The sequence below is a fragment of the Ceratosolen solmsi genome, unplaced genomic scaffold, assembly GCF_000503995.2.
Source record: "Ceratosolen solmsi marchali unplaced genomic scaffold, CerSol_1.0 scaffold13, whole genome shotgun sequence".
Lineage (NCBI taxonomy): Eukaryota > Metazoa > Arthropoda > Insecta > Hymenoptera > Agaonidae > Ceratosolen > Ceratosolen solmsi.
In genome coordinates this window covers 4328795-4332024 of record NW_011948418.1, presented here as the reverse complement: position 1 = coordinate 4332024, position 3230 = coordinate 4328795, and the positions used below count along the sequence as shown (strand labels likewise).

Sequence of the window (3230 nt, the reverse complement as noted above, 5' to 3'; positions counted from 1 at the left end):
ATCATGCGTATTTTGGAAAACTTTGAAAGGCAATAATTTTTTTCAAAATAATTTTCATCTGACTCACTGGCCCCTCTGTAATGCCTAAATTTAGTATGTTTCAATTATTAAACAATCCGATGTACTTTTTAGCCCTGACATTTCTACATACACGCGATTAGCAATGATCATTACAAAAGCAGTTACGCTATTTATTAAAAATTATGACGTTTTATGGCATGAAGTATTTTGATACGTAATAAATATCGTAATGAATATTGATAAGCGTGTAGAAAAGGAATTCGCACAAGGGAATTTTGATTAAATTCTGTAAAATAATTCGGACTCTAATAATCGATTACTGACAAAATAAAATTATCATTAATCGTGCGAGTGATTAGCTACGCTAATTTGATTAATAAGAATATATACGCAATTAACGAGGCGGCTGCGCTATGAATAGTGAATATCAAAATCCCAAAATGTCATAAGCCTTAGATTTATCGAATAGTCATTGCTTTCAAATGTCTCTCGTGTAACCGCCACGTCTAACCCCGAACAATATAAAAATTGATCCCTGTCTCATTAAATGCACGGTAATTGCCATCCAACGTTATCATTCATAACCAAGCTACAATACAATTATGGCCAAGAGAGCCCGTCGCCTAGTCAAACCTGATACGCAACATTAATCACACGAAAATCTATTAGAATATCCGCGGCGGTAAAGCCGACATTGGCCCAGCAACATTTTCACGCTCTCATTTTTCTCTGTTTCAGGTATGTATCCCGAGCGCTCGACAGGAGCCGAATGCCACACAGAGCGAAGGCAACAAAAGTCAAAAAAAAATCGACAAACTCACGCGAGCCAAGTAGGTAAGAGCAACATCCTCGTGGCGCTCGCCCACGCCTGGAGGCTAATTAGAAAAAGCAATCACGCCCGAAGTCCTAAGTAGCCATGCGCTTACCACCATCCACCACCATCCACCACCATCCACCACCATCCACCACCATCCACCACCATCCACCACCATCCACCACCATCCACCACCATCCACCACCATCCACCACCATCCACCACCATCCACCACCATCCACCACCATCCACCACCATCCACCACCATCCACCACCATCCACCACCATCCACCACCATCCACCACCATCCACCACCATCCACCATCATCCCAGCCCACTCCCAGCCACACGAGAGCGTTGGCTGACCCCAGCCTTCGAAGCCGACGTGGCCACCGAGTAAAGGGCACGACGATACACATCGACGGCCCCGAGACGTTTACGAGGCATAGGTGCTAACGCCCCCGGCATTCTGCGTTTCGTGGAACACGGGGGTAAAAGTGTGAAAAGCCATTCTTCGATGGTTAAGGGACGTCGAGATATTCCGTATGCCGCACGCGACCCCATCCGACGTTTACCTCGCCGGGAAACAAATGCCAATGGCCGTGTGCGGCTTTGTGGGTCCCGGAAGCGCCGCCTCGTCACGAGGCGTCTTCTTCATCTCATCACGAATACGTAATATGGAAGATGTTAGGTGGGCACGTATGTCCGTCGACCGTGGAAGAGAATTATTATGCCGGGAGAAATTTGTTTTGCGCGCGTGTCAATCTCATCGTAAATTATGGCTGGACTACGAGCGCTCTCCCTTCCTCGGGTCACCGACGCTTCGCATCTTACATTCCGTTAATGCCCCCGAGTGCGTTCGCTCGAACTTTTCACAAGAATTCGGCCCTACCCAATGACGCGTGAAAGGACAATCTAATTTCTATCCCCGTCTGCCCATTAGCGTATGAAAAGAATATGCAATTGATCTTGATATTGTGTAAGCGCTGAGCACTTGATTTATTCGCTTTTATTGTTATAATGAGAGTGCATTCGGTGTGGCATGGAGATACCGATATTACGGTGGACAAAAACGTGACTGAATTAAAATCGATGCCTTCCCATCTCATTTTTCATTTTATCGCGGCACACAATTACATTAGCCGCGCACTGTACGTCCCTGGCAAATTAAAAATTCATGGAATAAATCAAAATCCGAGTCCAAGGCAGTGCCATTTTTATGTTAAGCCGCCTAGCCTGCCTCGTTATATTTCCCGCAAGCTCCTAACAGCCTTGATCAATGACCCGAAATGCCATAGATCGTGCCGTAAAAACATCCTTAACGAACGATTGTGACACTCCGTCATGGAAATGTGCGCCTCCTCCGGAAGGAGCTGGCCGATGGGATAAGTGGGGGACTAAGGAGACGCGAGCAGCAATGTTGTCTCCCCTCGAATTATATCGTTATTCGGGCGCGACGTTGCTAGCGTCGTCGGAGCTTTCAATCAAGCTTTCTTTGGCCGGATAAAGGCACTTTACGACTCCTCGGCCGGTTTAACAGTGGCACGGCCGTCCGTTTCCCCGTGAACGGGGATGCGACTTCCCGGACGCGACCGATCCGCGAGACGTCACCAAATTACCAAGGATTTGCGTGATCGAGTGTTATGCATAGGCGCGGGTATATCGAGTCCTCGGTGCCTCGACTTCCCCCTCGGCTTCCTACACCCGTAAATGAGACCTCCCGTAGCATATAAATCGCCCTTACCTGCCCCAGTCGTCCTCGCGATAAACTGCCGCCGGAATTCACGGGCTCGCGTGGCATTTTGCTATTATTTTCAAGACAGTCGAGGGTCGCGACTCTGTCTTTTATACGCGGGGGATTCTTTATTATCGGAACCAACCGAAGCTCGCGGGATCGCGTTGGGACTTAGGGGCCATACGGACAGGCCACGAAAGCACTCGCAAATCTAAACTCCGGGCACGAGAATAGGTATGGGTTTAGTAGCGTTGTCCTGGTCTGGGCAGGGCTGGGAATGGCGAGGGGTTGAGGGAGGGAAGGGTCGAGAGAGGCAGGTTGACGTCCCTCGGCAGGAAGGCGTTATTCGTAGGACCGATAATAACGAGCACAACTTTCCTGGTGGTGGTCCGGCCAATTGCATATGCATACGCAGTGCCATGGCGACGCTCGCGTCGTACACAACATAAATAGGCCGCCCGGTCTTCCCTCCCGAAACACAAAAATGGAAGCTCCCGGGGGAGGCCCGATGATGTACGCGACCGGAACCGAATGTCGCGAGGCCCTCGGGGCCGTCTCGACCGACGCTCGACGATAAGATCGCTGCCTGATTCCCTTCTCTCCCCCCCCCCTAACCGCCACCGCCGCCACTCTCGACCCACAGCCCTTGGTCGCAGGGGG

The 3230-nt window shown here is 49.7% G+C and overlaps 1 protein-coding gene across 1 annotated transcript; it reads left to right on the top strand.

Moving 5' to 3' along the window:
• The first annotated feature begins 937 nt into the window (after positions 1 to 937).
• LOC105360392 (histidine-rich glycoprotein-like) lies at positions 938 to 1291 on the top strand. The gene has a single exon (XM_011497286.1). It carries the CDS (start codon positions 938 to 940, stop codon positions 1289 to 1291), a length of 354 nt encoding a protein of 117 aa, XP_011495588.1.
• The last annotated feature ends 1939 nt before the right edge of the window (positions 1292 to 3230 follow it).

What these genes read in the sequence shown, in the direction of transcription:
- LOC105360392 (XM_011497286.1), top strand. Translation starts at nt 938, where the DNA reads ATGCGCTTACCACCATCCACCACCATCCACCACCATCCACCACCATCC.